Source organism: Papaver somniferum, chromosome 5 (assembly GCF_003573695.1).
Source record: "Papaver somniferum cultivar HN1 chromosome 5, ASM357369v1, whole genome shotgun sequence".
NCBI lineage: Eukaryota > Viridiplantae > Streptophyta > Magnoliopsida > Ranunculales > Papaveraceae > Papaver > Papaver somniferum.
The window spans coordinates 147272520-147291003 of record NC_039362.1 but is presented as its reverse complement, the minus strand read 5'-3'; the positions used below and the strand labels follow the sequence as shown (position 1 = coordinate 147291003).

At 34.7% G+C, this 18484-nt stretch overlaps 1 protein-coding gene across 2 annotated transcripts; it reads left to right on the top strand.

Moving 5' to 3' along the window:
* The first annotated feature begins 317 nt into the window (after positions 1-317).
* On the top strand, positions 318-7456 carry LOC113283126 (serine/threonine-protein kinase tricorner-like). Of its 2 annotated transcripts, XM_026532281.1 has the most exons (14): positions 318-440; positions 579-939; positions 1749-1923; positions 2868-2951; positions 3039-3280; positions 3385-3604; positions 3920-3999; positions 4116-4200; positions 4814-4945; positions 5047-5160; positions 5273-5320; positions 5696-5780; positions 6443-6499; positions 6890-7456. In XM_026532281.1, exons 2-14 carry the CDS (start codon positions 698-700, stop codon positions 6976-6978), a joined length of 1653 nt encoding a protein of 550 aa, XP_026388066.1. In that variant the 5' UTR covers positions 318-440; positions 579-697; the 3' UTR covers positions 6979-7456. The 2 variants fall into 2 exon arrangements, with proteins under 2 accessions (XP_026388066.1, XP_026388067.1); XM_026532282.1 differs by lacking the exons at positions 318-440; positions 6443-6499; positions 6890-7456 and having other exon boundaries at positions 470-939; positions 5668-5780.
* Positions 7457-18484: the final 11028 nt, after the last annotated feature.

Genomic DNA, 18484 nt, shown 5'->3' with positions numbered 1-18484 from the left:
AACTACATTGCACTCATCCCGGTTAGTTCCACGAATCAGCACCGTGAGCCCGAGAACAACGAGTTGAAACCGGGTTGACTTGATGTACCCCGACAGTCGGGCAAAATCTCACATCAGGCACATAATCAGCAACCACGTGTCAAATCTAGATCACAATCACGAGGTTGTCGGGGAGTGTAATAAAGACAAACTCCTACGTGGCACAAAATGAACAGAAGTTATGGCATTACACACAGTATCTCAGAATAGAGAGAATCTATTCTATCATATTTAATCATAATAATAATTCGATATACCAATTTTGACTTTAAATAAAATAAAAAAACAAAATAAAACTGGATTTCGATCAATTTTAGGATTTAGTCGTTATTATTAGTTTGTCTTAATGTTAGGTTGTTATTGGATTTAGTTTAGGATCATTGGTTTCAGACATTTACGCGGTAATCTCTCCATCTTCTCTTTTGTGTTCTTTCTGTTCAGATCAGAAATTTTGTTGAATTTTTTTCTTTTCTTCAATCTACATTCTGATATTTCTTGCTGAAAATGCTGAGATAAATTTTTTTTTTCTCATCATGTAGAGAGGAACTGGAATTACTAGGTGTTACAATGGGAGCAAAACTATGTAAAAAATGATGGATTTGGTTTGAACATTGATTTTTTTTTTTGGAGAAATAGTGTGAAGGTGTATTAGGTGAAAATGGATTCGGCAAGGAGTTGGTTTCATAAGTTTCAGCCTAGAGAGAGATTGAGGCAAACATCTAAGAAGAAAGATTCGATTATAGGTACAGGGACAGAATGTTCAAAACCGCCATTAGGTGGTGGTGGTGGTGAGGATGAAGCTGCATCTAATGTGACCAAACAGAAGGTTGCGGCAGCTAAGCAATATATTGAGAACCATTACAAGGAGCAGATGAAGAACCTACAAGAAAGAAAAGAGCGGTACGGTTTTGGATTTCTTTATTGAATTGAATTGATTTTCTTATTCTATGTATCTGTATGAATGAATGTTTCCAAGTGTTGATTTTTAGCTGTTGGGATTTCTTAGCTTTTGACAATGGTAAACAATTTCATTATGTCCAATTACGATTGGAATGAAATTTCCGTGCTGTGAACAAACTACTAAATGATGGTTTGTGCCTTGTGGTTTCAAACTTATTATGATTGTGTATGGAACATTTTACATTGCCTAAAGGATCTGCATTGTAACTGATAAGAAGCATATAACTTCTTATATGTTTAATTTCTTCTTTGCTATGTTGCCTATATTGGTCATACACGTAACACAATAAACATGATAAGAAGCAAATAGTAGTTCACACATAAGAATCACTAAGACGTCATAAATTCTGAAGGAGTTTCTGGCTGTTACTTTGGACTAAGGAAATCAGAAGTTTGTCCAGTGTTGCATATTCCTGCATAACAAGGACATTCAGTAGATTATGCCTTGTTGACTCCCACACATGTGTCCAACTTACTTCGACATAATGGATGATGCTTCGTATACCTATTCTGTGTAAAGGATGCAGCGGAAAACTTAACTAGTCTAGAACAATGTTTAAACTTAAGAACACAAAGATTAACACTCGAAAGTTTAGAAACTTCGATTAATATTCATAAATGATGTCTTTTTTCGTTCGCATCCTTTATATGTAGTAATAATTAGTAGATAAGCTTCTTAAACAACCATAAGCCACTTGCAAGAATTATGTTAGTGTAAGAAATATTAATAAGCCTCTACTTTCATGCAGGCGTAATTTACTGGAGAAGAAGTTGGCTGATGCTGATGTGTCAGAGGAAGATCAGAACAACCTACTAAAGTACTTGGAACAGAAGGAAACAGAATATATGCGCCTTCAGAGGCATAAAATGGGCGCTGATGATTTTGAGTTACTGACAATGATAGGAAAGGGCGCATTTGGGGAGGTTTGTTTAATTACTATCTGCAGATTTACTTTCAGAAAATAGGCATGTTTTGATCAAGCAATAAGTATAAACCTTAAGAATACACTCTAGGAAAAGTTTCTTTTCTTTGCTTTAAGGTCCCATTTTTTTTTTATTGGCTCTTGAGATAAGGTTTTAAGATGTACTTTGTTTGACGCAACACTTTTCTGGTTTCAAGGACAAAATCTACACCGAAAGCCTTAAAGTTTTTAGTAGGCTTACTCTTAATAACTACTCCTATAACAGTATGATTTAATCTCTAGCCTTGCAGCATGTATGTATTTTGCAAACTGTAAGGCTTAATCTTAAACCTTGCAGTTTATGGTTTTAGTGAAAATACCCTCCCGACATGCCATAATATATTTTTCAAGGAATAGCACATATCCCTAAATGTGGAGCCGCTAAATGTGGAGCCGAAGGATGATATTCAGTTGTGATGCTCTCCCTTGTATTAGTAATATGTTTAACTGTCTGCATGTGGAGTTGGCAGTTATAAGAGCGCCTGGTCTTCCTGTGAAAATATAAGTGGTTATTTAAGCATCCACATTGTAAATCATCAAAGTCATTTCCATGTGGGCCATACAGGCATCTTTGATCACACTGTATGTTCCTATGGAAGTGTATCTTGTGGACATATGTAGAACTATTCTGTATTATAATAGGAAATGCAGTGTGTAGACAACATGAACTTGTTTCATCTGGTTTTATGGATGAAAGACCTATTCTCGTTTCTCATACTCTATTTTATAATTGCCTATACTGAGATATATGTTAGGGTTGTTGAACAACTACTTAGACGGATATGGTGTCTTACTTGCGAATATGTTTGTTACATTTTATTGATGGAAAATGCTCTTGAAGTTCTTTTTCCATCAATAGTTTAATCAGTTCCTTTTCTCTGAGTATTTGTATTTTTTCTTCTGTAGGTCAGAGTTTGTAGGGAAAAGACTTCAGGAAACGTTTATGCAATGAAGAAGCTTAAAAAATCGGAGATGCTCCGCAGAGGGCAGGTATATCTTTATATTTAAAAAGTAGAGGTTTGCATTCGAGTTATTCTCATTGTGCTTATTTTTAATTGTTGTTCTAAATTTGTCTAGGTTGAGCATGTTAAAGCTGAAAGAAATCTTCTTGCAGAGGTTGACAGCAATTGCATTGTCAAACTTTATTGTTCTTTTCAAGATGATGAGTTTCTTTATCTTATCATGGAATATCTTCCTGGTGGAGATATGATGACGTTACTCATGCGGAAGGATACTTTGACAGAAGACGAGGCCAGATTTTATGTTGGAGAAACAGTTCTAGCAATCGAGTCTATCCACAAACATAATTATATCCACAGGTACTCCATCGATTATGCTTGTGTCGTTTCATGGTAGTGATTTGAAGTTGATCTGCTTGAGAACCACTTGAAGGGTGGATTGATTTGCTTAATACAATTTACAGAGATATCAAGCCGGACAACCTATTGCTGGATAGGTATGGTCACATGAAACTTTCAGATTTTGGATTGTGCAAACCATTAGACTGTAGTAATCTCCAAGAAGATGACTTTTCTGCGGCAAACAATTCTAATGGGTCTCAACAGAATGACGAAGGTTCTACTAGACCAAAACGCACACAGCAGGAGCAGTTGCAACATTGGCAGAGAAACAGGAGGATGCTGGTAGGCTCCCTTCTATAAATGAGCGTTTTTATTTTTATTTTTAACTTTTATTGGGTTTCCTGTAATAAATCAAAGTCTTCAAGGCCAAGGTCCTTTTGGTTAAAGGAGAGTAGAGGCATACTCCCAGCGAATCATCTTTTTAGTCACCAAAGAAAATGGAGTTCCTTTACATTTGGCTTTCCAGTAATATGTAATTATGTCTTCTATCTTTTCAGTTCTAGGCATGCACAATGAATCTGATGCTTAGCCAACAGTCTCTGCTTTTGAGATTTTATGCCTTTCTAATTTCAAATTATGGTTGGTGAAAATCTTCAGGCATATTCTACAGTTGGTACACCAGACTACATTGCACCTGAAGTTTTGCTGAAGAAGGGATATGGAATGGAATGTGATTGGTGAGCAACATGATTGTTTTTCCTATTTTTTTCTCCAGATTAATATGGGTCTTCAGAATGTTACTCTACCCTATGTTAAACTTTCTCCTCAAAAAAATGTTACTCTACCCTTACAGGTGGTCACTTGGTGCTAGCATGTACGAAATGCTTGTGGGGTACCCGCCGTTCTACTCTGATGAACCCATGTCGACGTGTAGAAAGGTAAGCGCAGAAACCTGATGACTCGTGCCTTTGATAAATAATCTGTAAGCAATTGAAAATGAACCTTTAACCTCATGCACATATCAAAATTAGGTAACGGAGTCTGGCTAGGTTTTGAAACTAGTAGGAACTTATGTAGTGTATCAAAAGTGTTCAAAAACTAAAGCTGCAGATCGTCCATTTTAGAAAGCTGTTTGTGTGTATTTATTGATGTTGAAGAAAGAATTCACACTTATTTTGGTCTGACAAGTGCTTTTATGTACTCTAAATTTACAGCCCCAATTCTCTATTTCAAAACTTTGGTTCTCTGCATGTTGCTAAAGTAGTCAATTTATTTGTTGCATGCTATTTGAGGTGTATGGGAGAGAGGTCAGCTTTATCACCTACAAAGTCAAAATCCAATTTAAAAACATCCTTGTATATTCAATTATCACTTATTTGTTTATACCACTCCAGCCCACACTGCGTCATAATATTCGAAATATTATATGCCAAATTGCCAATGATGCCATACTGTCAAACCCTTTTGTTTGTTTGTTTGTTTGTCTGTATTTTTTATGAATCTACTATTTACTAGCTTAGGGACTCACTTTTACTTGATCTGTTTTTGCAGATAGTAAATTGGAAAACACATTTAAAATTTCCTGAAGAAGCCAAGCTATCTCCCGAAGCAAAAGATCTAATTAGTACACTTTTATGCAATGTTGACCAAAGACTGGGAACAAATGGAGCCGATGAGATAAAGGTATTGTGTTTTCGTTTTGAATTCGTCTTTCTTTCTTTTTCATCAAAAAGCAAAACCTCTAAATTCAGGGAGTTAACTGGTTTAACCATCCACAATTCCAGGCTCATTCATGGTTTAAGGGTGTGGAATGGGACAGATTATATCAGATGGATGCTGCCTTTATTCCAGAGGTCAATGATGAGTTGGATACTCAAAACTTTGAGAAATTTGAAGAGGTACTGATTCTCTCTTTTGTCTGAAGAATTTTCGTTTATTTTGTTATTGACTAAGATAAAGTGTTCTTTGTTCACTGATTATGCATTTTTACCTTGTGGCCCCATGTTTCAGGCTGAAAACCAAACTCAGACATCATCAAAGTCAGGTCCTTGGAGAAAGGTAAACCTAATTCTGTGAATGTGGAACCTGACATTCTATGCAATATTCCTTATCAATATTTAGCAACCACCAGATAGAGTTTAGTTTCTCTTCAATGTTTCTGACATTTTCGCAAAGATGATCCATTTAAGACAATTAAATCATCCACCTATTTAAGATCTTGTCTAGCCAGAATATATGACCCATTCACTAGCCAATATTGTGTTTGTCCATGGATAGGGCTCGTGTAGTAGTATATGTAGCTGCTGTGTATGCCAGCTTTTTCTCTATACTGTTCCAATTTGTCTGTTTAGCGAAACTTAATTTTCAAATCCATACTTTATCATTTCCTTTTTTTTTGTGTGCAGTTTTTATTTCCATTGTAATTTTTTGTAGATGCTCTCATCGAAGGATATCAACTTTGTGGGCTACACCTATAAGAATTTCGAAATTGTTAATGATGCTCAACTGCCTGGCATGGGTACTTTCTCTTCCCATTTAGTAACTTAATACTTGCTTGCATATTTTGATAATTGTTATGTTTTTCAACTTGTAAAACCATGATCCCTATGCTTACCATTTTGTGCATTGATTTATTGGTGAGCATCTCAAACAACTGGGATTCGCAAAAATCATATTTCCTATTGAATATGTCTAATGCTTTGGGTCTTTAACAAGGAAAACGGTTCACATGAGATCCATAAGTAAAAAAAATGCTGGGAAGTTTTATTAATTGGGGTCCAGTCATCAATGGGTCAATGCTCCAGAACTTGGCTGCTCACTTATCGAAGAACCCTCTCTCAACCTACCTGATATTGTCCCAGCTTAGACCTCTGCTCACATGACGTTTTATGGAAAACATTTAAAAGGCCCTAGACAACATGAGACGAAGTGACTCCAACTCAAGGACCTTTACCACGGCCAAGGACACTGCACCTAAGATGCTCTTGCATCAACATGCACATAAATAGCATCAATCCCAAGAGCTATTCGTACAATTTGGAGAAGAATCTTAATTGTTTAGTACGTCTAGGATTTTGGACACTAATCTTCAGAAAACCGAACTATTCACCTTTTTACTGTTGAACTTATTCAGTGGGATGACATTACATTAACTGGTTAATTTTATATTATCTTCTCCAGCTGAATTGAAGAAGAAGAGCACCAAAGCAAAGCGTCCGTCGATTAAATCCCTCTTTGGTATGCTTTTGCACTTTCTTTCAGTTTACAAATTGTTTTTTTTTTCCTTTTTTCTGGGTGTAGTGAGAAATTTATGTTGGAAAGCTATTTAGATGGTAAATACCACCTCAGATGATGGTACGTTAGACAGACAATGTATTTTTTTTCATAAGTGACTAGAATGATCTGCTTTATTGTGTGGGTAGCTTCTCATTGTCAAGAGGGCAGCTTTACCTTTAGGTATTCCCATGCTTGTTTTAGTCGCCCACTTCCATATGCATCTCAAAATGTAAAGAATCTACTTTTCTGCTTTCCTCCTGAAGTAACAACAGTGAGCGTAGTGATTTATGCAGGTAATATTTATCTTAAGTTCAGTGTTCTGTATTCATTAATATGCTGGCATTTGTGCAGATGAAGAGTCAGAGGAAACCAATGAACAAGGTGATGGTAGCTTTCGTTCCCAGTCAGAAGTCTCTGATACTAAAAGCGAGTCTCCATGACTACTGGTCTTCCTCACTTATTAACATTCACTCACTTTTTTTTCATCCATAAGACCAAAATGGTCAAATGGAGCACTGATCGGCAGATTCATTTACATGTATGAGTCTAAGGTCTTGCGTAACGCTGAGAATCTGTTTCGTGCAGAATGTTTTGTGTGATCATTTTGGGGGAGTATGAATTCTGTTGGTCAAATTAAAACAGTTCAGCAGCTCAGAAGGTTGATTCTGAAGCTGCAAGGTAGCCTTTCTTTTATCTGGGTTCCTTGCTTGAATCAAGCTCCTTGTAAAATTTGTCACCTGTGAGAGTAAATGGGTATTCATTTGCCATTCATTGATATGCAATGTATTATTTATTTGTTTATTTTACTAACTTTTGGCAAGTGGACGAATATTTGTATGAACTGCTTCACACCTTGTATATGCAATCTTGAAATTCTTAAACTGAGGAAAGAAGGTAATAAACTAAGAATCAGGTTGAGTTATGTTCTATTTGTTCTTTTGATTTGTCAGAGTTTCAACGAGCCACTAGCTTATTTGAGCTGTTTGTGTTGTGTGTGCACTTTTTCTTACAAAATCCAGGACAGAATATTTTAATCTAAAGGTCTTTTTTTTTTTGCTTTCCTTTTTTCTTTCTTCCAAATTAATACATTGATTTTAATTTTAGGAACTACAATAAGGATTCATATAATGATTTGGTTGGCAACTTAGCAACAAGCGGAGCACAAACCCCCTTTTGAATAGCAACACCCAATCTATAAAAAGTAAAACTGTCCACGCCACTACTAGCATCATTGCTAACTAGACAATTCTTCAACCTCTTAATAAAACAAAAAGTATCCTCACCACGCTCTCCCAAAAAGTGATATGCCCGAAGACAGATACTCATCAGTTACATATAAGGTTTATAAAGCTGCCTCCAGCATCATGCATAAACCTTTGTGAGCATTCTTTGGTATTGACATTTTCAATACCATTGCAGCTTATTACATGCTGAAGATAACTAAGTAAAAACGTTAAGTTTGGACCTTTCCAGTTAAAATTATCTAAACTACTAGAGTAAGAGTTTAAGCTAGCTGAATTAACGAACGTAGAGTTCTGATATTTGGTGATTTTGATCATCTTTCCCAGGACAAAAGAGATTGCTTCAAAATTACCATCCTTCATCGGATGTTACCCCAGGTGAATCTTCCTTAGACTTCTGCCTGTATTCATCCTCTAGCTCCTTTAGAGTTGCATCATCTTCTGCAAGGGAATCAATGTTTAGCAGTACTCAGAGCAGAAGGTTTTGTTTTCTGGAAGACTAGATCATATATGGCTTTCCAAATGAACCAGCAGGTAGTGGCAAAGATTGGTATCCAATCCTTAAACCGATATTGAGAAAAAATCAGGAGCTGAGCCAATCATTGAAGTTAGTTTCCTCCCTAAAGCATTGATGATGAGGATCAAATAGGTTTTTTCACACCTCAACATCATATGGAAAAGAGACGAGGGTATGAGTTAAATCTTATTTGGCAATTTTGCACAGATTACAGATATGATCAATATAGTGGAGGCTTGCAGTCCTGACATTGATGAGTAGGATACCATGAGAACATTTCTAGATGAACATTTAGTTATATGGGGAGGTATCCACATTCTAGATCTTCTTCCAGGCTGAATTAATCTTTGTATTTATCTCTGATTTTTCTGTCATATAGAGATATGACAGTAAAACTCCCATCATTAGTGAGATCCTAGATGATTCTACCATCTTCCTGGATGTAGAGAATATTTTTCTGGATGCTAAGTTGATCATCTTCATTGAACCATAGAGAGATTAGATTCATATCCCATTCTCCCGAAGAGTTGATTAGATTCATATCTCATTCTCAGGAGGATAGATGGGACTGACCACAGTGAGATCATCTTGGCAAAGTTGGGATTTTTTTTTTAAATTTCTTAATTATTTTTAATCCACTTATCCTCCCATATCCTGATGTTTTGACTATTGCTTATCTCACATCTATAATACTCTTGGATATTTTCCACCCCTTCAAGCATTCCTTTCCATATCCAAGAATTAGTCCTTTTGTGCTTGAATCCATTCTGATAACAATTGTTTCTTTGAAATGATTGGCTTTCATAGTTGAGGACCATAATGAGTCTGGTTCAGATATTAATCTCCAGTTCTCCACGCTATTTTGGTGATCATGACACTGCTAAACAATTCCACATTTCTAAATCCAATACCCCCCAGTTCCTTAGGTTTGCAAACGGAACTCCATGCAATGAATTATAGACCTTTTGGTTTCTCTAGATCCTTCTTCCAGAAGAAATCTCTCTGAAGTTTATCAATCTCCTGACATGGATTTTTGGGCAGTTAGAAGCAGCTCATCTGATATATGCTTGAGGTGGAAGTGACACTAGCAATCATAGTGACTCTGCCATTAGGGGATAGGTTTTCACTTTTCTATCCAGCTAGTCTAAATTTCAGTTTATCTAAGCAAGGCTTGAAGGCATGACTGGATCTTGCTTTTGCTGGTGAATAAAGGAGATCCAGATATTTATCTTTGGTCTCAATCTGTTGAACCAGCATGAAGTTACTAATGTTGTTGGCTATGTCAGGATCAATGTTTTTGCTAAAGAAGATGCCAGATTTGAAGAAGTTAATCATATGACTAAAGGTGCCGCTGAAGTTGCTGAAGATATCCACTAGGTGCTTGTATTACAGAAAATCATGCATTCATACGCAAATAGGAGTTGACTGAGATGAGGAGCTTCAGGGAAGATTAGTTTCATGAAAAATATCAAGCTGCTCAGCATTAACCAAACTTCTAAAAAAGGCTTCCATGCAGAAGAGAAAAAAGATATGGGAATAGGGGATCCCATTGTCTCATACCTGTGGAAGGCTTAAAGAATTTACCAGAAGCACCATTGACTATAATTGCCAAATTTGTAATATAAATGCATTGGTGTATCAGATTAAACCATTTATCAATGATCCCCATCTGTTTCATGATAGCCATTAAGAATGACTAGACTACTCTATCAAAGACCTTAGCCATGTCAATCTTTATGCCCATAATCCCCGAACTGCCCTTTTTGCCATATCTGGTATTCATATGATGGATGATTTCATGAGATATTGCAATGATATCAGATATTTGTCTACCGTTTTAATATAAAGATCAGTTTGAGTTCTTTGATTAACATTTCATAGTGTAGCGTACACCTTACTGTTGTTGAAAATATGGAACAATTATTAAATATTGTTAGAGCATAGCTCGGTTGAACCCACCAAGTGTTGGTATGTCAAGTTTGGTTGTCATATTTTAGTATCAAAACTCATATAGATTCGTTTGGTTATTTACTAGAGTCAACTTCGTTTAGGTTAGACTAGAAAGTCTAGGAATGTTGAGACGTACAAGTATTACTCTGAAGACCTGAAGAAAGTGAAGAAGTAACGACTGCAACGAAGACATCATCCTTCCTCTTGAGGTTAGTAATATTGACTTGAGTTTGTTTCCATTCCAAATGTATCTTAAAAGTTGCATTATATTGAAAACATAACATGCGAAGCTGAATTTATAATACTATAGTGATTAGACTTGGTCATTGCATTATGATCAAAGTATCAAGGAATTATATTACAAAGTATAATCGCTTATCTTTTGGAACTTCGTAAATACGACATCAACATAATCGATGTATATAGTTACTTGATTATGTGTAGAATATAGGTGTGATTTCATCATAGATAACTATGTATTATTACATTAGTTTAAGGAAGTAGATTTATGAACTTGTTTCATAATCGAAAGGGAAATCATGAATGTGTTGGTCCGGTTCTTTATTGAATATATTTTGGATGACCAATACTAGATGACAAGGTAGAACCTATCTTAATTCATGTTGAGAATTGAGGTATAACCGGTCATAGCCTATAATGTGTAGAAAGGTGCAACCGGTCACAAGTTGATTCAGAAAGCAAGGTGTAATCGGTCACAAGCTGGTTCAGAAAGCAAGGTATAACTGATCACAGGATACATTGGGAAGTTAGTTCTAATCAGTCACAAGCTACTTTGGGAAGCAAGGTGTAACCAATCATAAGCTACTTTGGTAAGTAAAGTGTAACCAATCACAAGCTACTTTCGGAAGTAAGGTGTAACCGATCACAAGATACTTTTGGAAGCATGGTGTCACCGCTCACAACCTATCTTAGGAAGCATGGTATAACCAGTCACAACTTACATTGTGAGTCTTGGTAGAACCGATCCCAAGAGCAAAACCGAGTATCTTGATAATATTTTCGGTTTTGGAATTTCCTTGTTGTCCAAACAACCTTGGTCTACAAATACTTGAGTTTGCATTTCTTGCAAACTATTCTAAAGCCATGAAAACTTCATTTATATTGTTTATGGTAGAGTCGTCTATTCGTAGAGGAACGTACCATAATTAGGCGAAATCTCTAACGACCGCTCGTTTAAAGACTTTTGTGGGATCAAGAAGCTCTAGAGTACCGTTGGTAGGAAACTAGATAATTGCATTATTATCTTATTTTTCGATTATTGATTTGATTGACCAACGGTTGTTGAAACTTTGATTGCACCTAGTTTGATTGTTTTTGAGAGTCTTCTCTTATGACATAAGGTTCACTCAAACTAAATCAAAGTATCAATGGGATATTTAAAACCATTTGTGGATCTAAAGATATATTGTGATAATCCATTGTTAACAGACTCCATTATGTGCGTGATTGATCAAAGAGGATTCAAGTTTGTGTTGTGCAGGTTATTGAGAAGGAAATTGAAGATTTGAAGACAAAAAAGATTTTCTTATTAATTTTCGTATTTTGTGAATTTGTGAACACATCTTGATCGGCTGGTATCCAACTAGAATCGTGTTTATTTTTTTATAGATTTGATTATCTAGTTGTGTAAGATCGGCATCACTTTATAGTTACTCTTTGAGTTCTATATTGTTTGACTGCAAATCCGAAAATTGGTTATTTCGGTAATCAAGGTTTGGATCGATCTAACCAGACAAAGGAATTTATTAGTTTAAATGGAAGAGCCTTTGTTGACAACTCAAGCATATCTTTCACCAAAGATTGAATAAAGTGGTTACCAAACACATTTATTCCTTTACTATTGGAATACAATCCAAAGGAGTGGTGATTCATGTGCGTGACTCTAGATGTCGAATGCGCAGGGATACTAAGGAAACTAAGTAGGTAGGGGTAGTCTACTTGGTATCAACTATACGAAGTTGGCATTAGATTTTGTATAACAACTTAATTCTAAGAGTATTCAAAATTGGACTAGGTCCCGCGGTTTTTCTGCATTTGCGGTTTCCTCGTTAACAAAATCTTGTTGTGTCATTTACTTTACTTCCGCATCATAATTTTTTTATTATAATAAAGTAATTTACACTTGTACGTTAATCTGAATTACTTGACATTGATCCTAATAGTGAATTGGTTTTATTACCGTAACTATTGTCAAGTAAATATCTTGTTTTGGTATTGTCTCGACCTCGTCTGTAGAAAATCACACAAGATATAGGACTTATAGGTTGATATTCGAAAGATTGTGGTGTATTTGGGTACCCTAGTCTTTTCAAATATGTTGCTCATATTTTTTGTTTTCTTAAACTATTTTACTGTATTTTTGTTTGTTTACTTGTGTAATTATAAACCTGATATGGGGGCTTCACATTCCAATAAAGGGGATTCACATAAATTCTTAGTAACTAAAAAGTTGTTTATGGGGAGTTTTGATGTAATAACTAATGTATAAGTTACTCTCCATCTAAAATGAAAACCTAGAAACTAAAATCAAAACCTAATTCTAGTTTAAGTATTTGTCCCTTTACTTCTACTAAACTTCCTCCCCTTCGTCAACTGTAATTCATTTCCATTTTTTTCCCAACTGAAATCATTTCATTGTCTTCTATCATCCTGCGATTAGAAAACTTATAATCTATTAAAGATGTTGAAGAAGCAAATTGATAGAAGTGATGGTAATCAAAAAACCAATTACATTTGAAATGGTTAGAGTGATTGAAATTGGTAGAAAAAAAATAGGTTTCAGAACCATTTATGGTTCTGTTTTCCCAAAACAAAACAAAAAGCGTAACTGATTTACCATTGGGTTTTCCTCTGAAAGACCCAACTATAAACGATTTACAATTGGGTTCGACCAAGACCAAACCTAACCGTAAAACCAAAAAACCCAATCATCATTGGTGTACAATTTGGTTTCCCAATTTTACTCAGTTAGGGTTAGGAGTTCATCATCACCTAACCGTAAATTTTTCTTACGGTTGGTTAAGAAGGAAAAACCCAACCATAGACCGCCCTGAAAAACTAAGAACTTCAGCCAATTTTGAGAAATAAAAAGGACATTTTTTGGGTGAATCGATATCTAGGATTTTAGTTTGAAAAAAATCTCCAAAAAATTTTCTCTTTTTTTTTCCCTCCGAAAATCTCCAACTCTTAGACTCTGTTTCATTCTGGATGTTTTGTGTGATAATTTTGGGGGAGTATGAGTTTTTTTTGGTCAAATTAAAACAATTCAACAACTAAGAAGGTTGATTCTGAAGCTACAAGGTAGTATTTTTTTTATCTGGGTTCCTTGCTTGAATCAAGCTCTTTGTAAAATTTGTCACTTGTTAGAGTAAATGGGAATTCATTTGTCTTTCATTCATCGATATACAATGTATTATTTATTTGTTTATTTACTAACTTTTGGCAAGTGGAGGAATATTTGTATGAACTGCTTCACACCTTGTATATGCAATCTCGAAACTCTTAAACTGTGGAATGAAGGTTATAAACTAAGAATCAATTTGAGTTATGTTTTATTTGTTCTTTTGATTAACATGTCTGAGTTTCAACGAGCCACTTAAGCTAACTTGAGTTGTTTCTGAGTGTGCTTATTATAAAATGAAAATTATCAGATCACAACCCTTATAATTAAGTTTGAAAAATATCTTGGTTGTCTTTTTTCTCTAATTAATTTCGCAAGTCCATTTCTCTAAGTAAAATTATTCGGTGAAGTCCAGGATGAAGCAGTATATAAACTTGTTTCTTTCCATCCGAGTCAAGGACTTTCTTCCATTTGTCCAAGTCTGTAACCATGTCCATGAGGGCACATATTGAGTATCGGTTGTTCTTGTGCCATGGCATTCCAACTCGTCGGTACTTGAAAAAACCATGTCGTTCGAGTTCGCTCCTCCATCAATAGAATTTTCCCTCTCCACTCCGAGCAGGACCTCAATAGCGGGTATATTACTAATCTCTTTTTGTAGAAGGTAGCGCTCTACGTAATGGCGACTAACTTCTTCACTCCATAAGTGAGCTCCTAAAGAATCGAATGATGTGGAGTAATATATTATGTAAACATCCTACGAACCTGTCTAGAAATGCTAATCCTTTGTGAATAATATCTTGTTCAACTAAAGTTATCACTTTGGGAACAAGTTGTTGAAGAAGCTTCATTGTATTCCAATCAGGTCCAATTACATCATATAATGAATGTTACAGCCAATGAATCGTCACCGTCTCACCTCTCCGCATATGCATGAAATAAATATCATTTTCGCCAAACTTTTTTGCAATTGGTTGGACTCAAATGATATCCCCAATCGTGTCGCAAAAATAATACTAACTTAAGTATAAAAAGGTGTCTTATTTTGTTAGACATACAATATATAAATGTGATAAACATGGAAATTGTGATATAAATTGTGTCCCTTCATTTTAAACCTATTTATTTGTTGCATAAGTTGTATCCATTATTTTAAAACCCGTTAAATTGCATTTTGCTACATAAGTTGTGTCCCTTATATGCAATAATACTAACTTAATTATAAAAATAGATATCATGTGTTAAACATATGACAAAAAAATGTGATATTTTTTTTACAAAAAAACTTGGAGATATTTGTGATATAAGTTGTTTCCCTTCATTTTAAAATCATTGTTTGAAATTGATTCTTGTGAAAGACATGTCTATAATTTTGAAAGATGAATTATGTCCCTTTATTTTAAACCAATTGTCCTTTCATTTTGAATTCGTTGTTTTGCCACGTGAGACTTTAAATTCTTAGAAAATATAAAACTGAATGTAGTGTTAACACGTCAGACAAAAGAATTCTCCTTTATATAATAACTATTGATTTATTGATTGAATTTATGCTCTAGATTTAGTTTGAAAAAAAAGAATAAATTGATTAATCAAGATAGGATGATTAATAAATTAATAATATTGGTTAAAAGAACTAGTGAGTTACCTAGTTACGTTGTATTATTTTAAAGAATGTTAATTCCCTAAAAAAAATTATTTCTTTTGTCTTTTATTTTTTGATCTAAAAGAAAAAAATGAAGGTAAAAAGTTTATTAAAAAAATGTATGGGTTGCAAATTTTAAATAGGAAACGTGTTTCTTTATCTATGTAAATTTAGGAAAAAAAATTATTTTTCTAACCCATTCGATAGATTAACATTACCAAAAATATTACCACACTAATTAAAAGTATTGACTTTTTTGTTCAAAAGCTATATCATCAATCGGATGTATCATAAAAAAAATGGCAAAAATAAAAATAAAAAACTGATGCCCTTACAAATTTGCTGCCCAAAGTTGAATTTTGGCCACTCTGTGTCAGGGACGACGTGTCTGTCACCATGAAATTATTTTATTCCTCGGATGGAGTTTTAATTTGACAAATTTCATTGCTAGTCGAGGAAGAACCGTTAGTTGGAAGCTGCGTTGGAATAGTCCATTCCGAGAGCTCAATCCTTTTAATGTTGTCAGAATAACTACTACTAACAAGAAGCGACATCAATGATGAATGCATATCATTGCAGTCCCAATATTGTTCGTGGGTTTTCTCGGTTATATTAATAGCTCCATCGCCTATATCAAATTTTCTTCGTCATTTTTTATGAAGTAATTTGAAAACGAACAAGAAACCGGGATGATCAAGAAGAAGGTATGTGAATAAAGATTATGAGAGGTTCTAAGAGAGATTTGCATACCAATTTTATAAGTGTAGTTTTGAGGAAACATTTAGATTAATATTTTCAATTAAGTAATTGGCAATAAGTTAATGATTCCCAGTGCAGAGAATAACTAATTAATATATGTTGGCCGATAATAAAAAGACATATAGATGATGAAAAATAGCTAAATTTCATGCCTTACTTTATTTTTTCTTTTTTTATGATGGAAATCACATTTCAATTCATTCAAACCAAAATTGCTTATAAGATTATCAAAAACATCAAAATACAAGATAATCAAAACTCAAATTCAAATGACGACACCAATTGCAAATACATTACGAAGAAAAAGAGCCATGAACCGCAAAGATATCCAATTTTCGTGTCAGTGGTATTGACGAATAATGGTGTGAACCGGAATCAACTCCGATCATTTAAAATAATTATGTTATTCAATAAGAGATGCTCCAAATAAAATGGAGTATTTTACCCAAAATCTTGTAAATTCAAACGAATCTGGATGCCCTAAATCTCTCTTGTAAAACGAATCTCGCCAGTTACGAACAATCTGTATCCCAATATTTTTATCTCTTCTCATCAGTTATGAACAAAGAAGTTAAAAATAACGATCTTAATGTTAAAGGCACTACGATACAAGATTTTCGTGAATAAAAGAGTCATCGAAAAAAATTATTCTCTAGGAAAGTTACAAACAGATAGGATAATTTATACGATATGACTCAACAGAAGAATTACATCTTGAAAAGACGAGGGTACCCAAATATACCTCAATCTAAAACTTTTCCACCTATAAGTCCTTTCTCCGAAAGTGATTGTCTATGGACTGAGTCGAGACAGTACAACTAATCGGTTCACACTTCATATGATCGTCTAAGGATACGAGATCGAGACAAATCGACAACAAGATAACTTGTGTGATTGACTGTGGATACAAGATCGAGACAGTACAACAACGAAGTATGTTTACTTGATAAAATGTTCGGACTTAACCAAACACAATAGGATTGCTATCAATTAAATATGAATTTACGTTTGTGTATTTTAATTCTAATTATAATGAAACAATTATAATTGTGGAAATAGAAAAGTAAAAGACACGGCAAGATATTGCTAACGAGGAAACCGCAAATGCAAAAAAAAACCTGGGGCCTTTTCCAGAATTGAATACTCTCAGGATTAAGCCGCTATACAAAATCTAAACCAACTTCGTATAGTTGAGACCAAACAACTAAACCTATAGTTCACTTAGTTCCGGATGTATCCATGCGCCCCCAACTTGCGATAAGTCACGCACTTGGAACAATTACTTTGGTTCGTATTCCAAACAGTAAAGGAACAACAAATTTGTTCGGTAAAAAATCTTTTCAACCAAGTGATATGAGTTTGACAAAAGGATCTTTCATTTATCCCAATAAACTCCTTTGTCAGGTCCTTAGATCTATCCAATAACAATTACCACAGTAATTGTCAAGATTTTGCAATCAATACTTTGAATCACAAAGAAACGTATTAATGTCGATCTACTCAACTAATCAATCAAATCTATCACAAGGATAAACCGATTATAGTTGGATCCTTTTCCAGCCGAAACAAGTATTGTGCAGACCAAAGATTATGAACCCAAATATCTTCTTTGTCTTCAAATCTTCTTTGATCTTCAATAAACACCTGCACACAATCAACTTGAATCTCTTGTGATCAATCACACACAGATTGGAGTCTGTTAACGATGAATTATCACAAGACATCTTTAGATCTACAAACAGTCTAAAGATCCCCGTCGAAACTTTGATCTAGTTTGAGTGAATCTTATAACAGAAGAGAAGATTCTCAAGCATAAGAAAACTAGGTGCAATCAAAGTTCAACCACCGTTAGTCAGTCAAATCAATCGAAAACTAATAATAAACTGAAATTATCTAGTTTCCCACCAACGGTACTAATAGAACTTCTCAATCCCAAAGAAGTCTTTAAACCAAGCGGCCGTAAGAGATTTCTCCTAATTAGGTTACTTTCCTCTCCGAATAGGCGGCTCCACCAGTAACAACACAACTAAGTAGTTTTGATGGCTCTGAGGATTAGTTTGCTTGAAATGCAAACTTCAATATTTATAGACCAAGGAAGTTTGGACACCAAGGAATTTCCAAAACCGAATATTCTCAAAGATACGCAATAAACACCAAATCGGTTTTCATAATTCATAAAAATGCTTTGTCCAATTAATGACCGAAATCTCAGTAGAAAATCTCCAACTAGTAAATGCACATTACTACTTTTTGACCAAAACCTGGGTTTGGCCTAACATTTGTCCAGGCTTTGCGTTTGATCTAAAGACCAACGTTAACCCGCGTTGACTCGGTTATATGGTGACGTGTCTAACTATTGACTTGGTGTATCTTTTTTTGCACCCCTAAAATTATTATGTAATCACTTTCAGGGGCCCCAAAAAAACGATAACTATTTTTTTCAGCCCAAGGTATTATCTTCTTCTTCTCCTTCTTT

Excerpts from the sequence above, each read along its gene's own strand:
- LOC113283126 (XM_026532281.1), top strand. The coding sequence starts at position 698 with ATGGATTCGGCAAGGAGTTGGTTTCATAAGTTTCAGCCTAGAGAGAGA. Across the intron at positions 1,924-2,867 it reads GAAAGGGCGCATTTGGGGAG|GTCAGAGTTTGTAGGGAAAA; the intron begins GTTTGTTTAATT and ends TTTCTTCTGTAG. Across the intron at positions 4,946-5,046 it reads ATGGAGCCGATGAGATAAAG|GCTCATTCATGGTTTAAGGG; the intron begins GTATTGTGTTTT and ends CCACAATTCCAG.